Below are 2,086 nucleotides of genomic sequence, written 5' to 3'. Positions count from 1 at the left end.
ATTTTTCATGGATTTCATTTTAGTTAACAAAAACAATGAGCAACCATATTTTTATAAACGCTGTAAAATATATATACACTCACCGTTAGTTTATATTAGCTAATGCATGAACTAAAGCAAATCTCCTTTCCTCAGATCTTATCAAAATATCCAGATCTGACATCCACGACACTGAACGTCTCAAACGATTGTGATGCACATGAGATTTGAGTGCTTTGCAGAAGGAAGATTATCAAGACTACACTATTGTGCACGAGTGATATGCACGATGCACGAGTGTAAACACTTCTACAGAAGAAAACCATGCAGGTTTGACTGAGTAAATGATCATTTTTTGTGCACTGTCCCTTTAAGAGTTTACAGATAATCAAGCTGCATGCACTGACGATCAGCACAACGCTTGTGTTGCAGGAAGCATGGTGTGTTGATCAGATGACCGGTCCGTGAGAGTGTATGATGATGGCGTTGGGGTTTGCCTTCGGCGTCAGTCCGCCGTTGCTGCACTGGAAGTAGTTGGAAACGGCCTCGGATAGCTGATAGGAGCTCACAGGAGAGCTTTCTTCCTCTCCTTCAGGAACTCGCTCTCGCTGCACGTCTCGGTGAATCTCTCTGCGAGAGCCGCGCTTCCATCCTTCCCCGATGGCATCTGCAGTCAGACCCGAGCTCACGGACGGAGGAGGAGAACTCTGATCCCGGTGAAGCCCTGAATCCTGCAAGAGAAGCCACGTCATCTGAGATCTACTGACAGTAAAAGGCTTGCTGCTCTTCATCTCGGGCTGGACCATATGTGGAATAATCACCGTTTATTCACTGCTGATGTCAAATCAAGAAACACGATGATGTAGTTTTAACCCTATAAAGCTACAAAATATAGTGACAATGATTTGCAATGATTTGTATCGTGAAAAGCACTATACAAATAAACTTGAATTAAATTGACACATGAATATAAAAAAAGTCTTTTTTTTTGCATTATGTCATTATTTTCATGACATTTAATGAAAATTAAAAACAACCTTACTTTTTTTGTTATTAGTTATTATTCTAAAAGTTGATTCTCATCAAAAAATAAACTGTAATAAAGATTTTTTAAATTAAATGAGCATAAATTAAAGGCAGGAGAATAAACTCGAACCCATATATAAATACTTTACTGATTTATTTGCATTAAGGTGATGAGAATACAAGTAGGTTTTCTTAAACATCATGAAAATAATGTCACAGTGCAAAAAAAAATCTTAATGATTTTTAATGCAGAATATAATTTCTTATTTCTTTCTTTTGATTTTGTGACGAATGACAGGAATTACAGAAGTGACATGTATATTAAATAGACATTTTTGTGCATTGTGGGATTTTGTGCATATCAGACTATATGGGTCTTAAAAGCCTGATGCATCACATATGATACAAAAAAAACACATGCAAACTTTTCTTTTAGGTTTTTTAAAATGTTGTGTCTAAAGCTTCAATATACTGATCCTTTAAAAACAGTTTGATTCTTCGAATTTATTCAAACTTGATTCAGTCGATGTGAATCAGTTCAAACTGTCATTTGAATGGATGCCTCATGCATTAAGAAGGTAGATGGATTCATTTTGATTTCATACACACACTCACCAGTGACATATTGCTGGATTTGACATAGGACTCGACTCTCCGTCTGCGCTCATTTCTCTCCTCCTCAATCTCTCTCGAATTCTTGCTGGATCGCTCCGGACGGTACGTCGTGTAGATGGCGGGACGTCCCAGACTATCGTACTCTCTGTCTCCACGTCTGCCTCTCACGTCACTCAGTGTTGAATGATCCTACAGAGAGACACAGACGTGTTTATTCTGCTGAGGGTCTCACACACTCACACACTCTCTCACACACTATCACACACTCTCTCTCACACACACACACACACACACACACACACACTCTCACACACTCTCTCACACACTATCACACACTCTCTCTCACACACACACACACACACACACACACACACTCTCACACACTCTCTCACACACTATCACACACTCTCTCTCACACACACACACACACACACACACACACACTCTCACACACTCTCTCACACAC

General features: G+C 39.5%; 1 protein-coding gene across 1 annotated transcript in view; it reads right to left on the bottom strand.

The window, feature by feature from the left end:
* Positions 1–315: 315 nt before the first annotated feature.
* The window catches only part of nectin4b (nectin cell adhesion molecule 4b), a 22,417-nt gene continuing 20,646 nt past the window's right edge, over positions 316–2,086 (bottom strand). Inside the window, exons 10-11 of the mRNA XM_016464765.1 lie at positions 1,621–1,809; positions 316–710 (exon numbers count right to left, since the gene is read on the bottom strand). Of these exons, the coding sequence (XP_016320251.1) occupies positions 429–710; positions 1,621–1,809 (471 nt within the window). The 3' untranslated portion in view covers positions 316–428. The remainder of the gene's footprint in view (positions 711–1,620; positions 1,810–2,086) is intronic.

Source organism: Sinocyclocheilus anshuiensis, unplaced genomic scaffold (genome assembly GCF_001515605.1).
Source record: "Sinocyclocheilus anshuiensis isolate Anshui unplaced genomic scaffold, SAMN03320099.WGS_v1.1 scaffold1491, whole genome shotgun sequence".
NCBI classification, from domain to species: Eukaryota; Metazoa; Chordata; class Actinopteri; order Cypriniformes; family Cyprinidae; genus Sinocyclocheilus; species Sinocyclocheilus anshuiensis.
The sequence above is the reverse complement of the archived record's forward strand: the minus strand, read 5'-3'. Positions and strand labels throughout refer to the sequence as shown.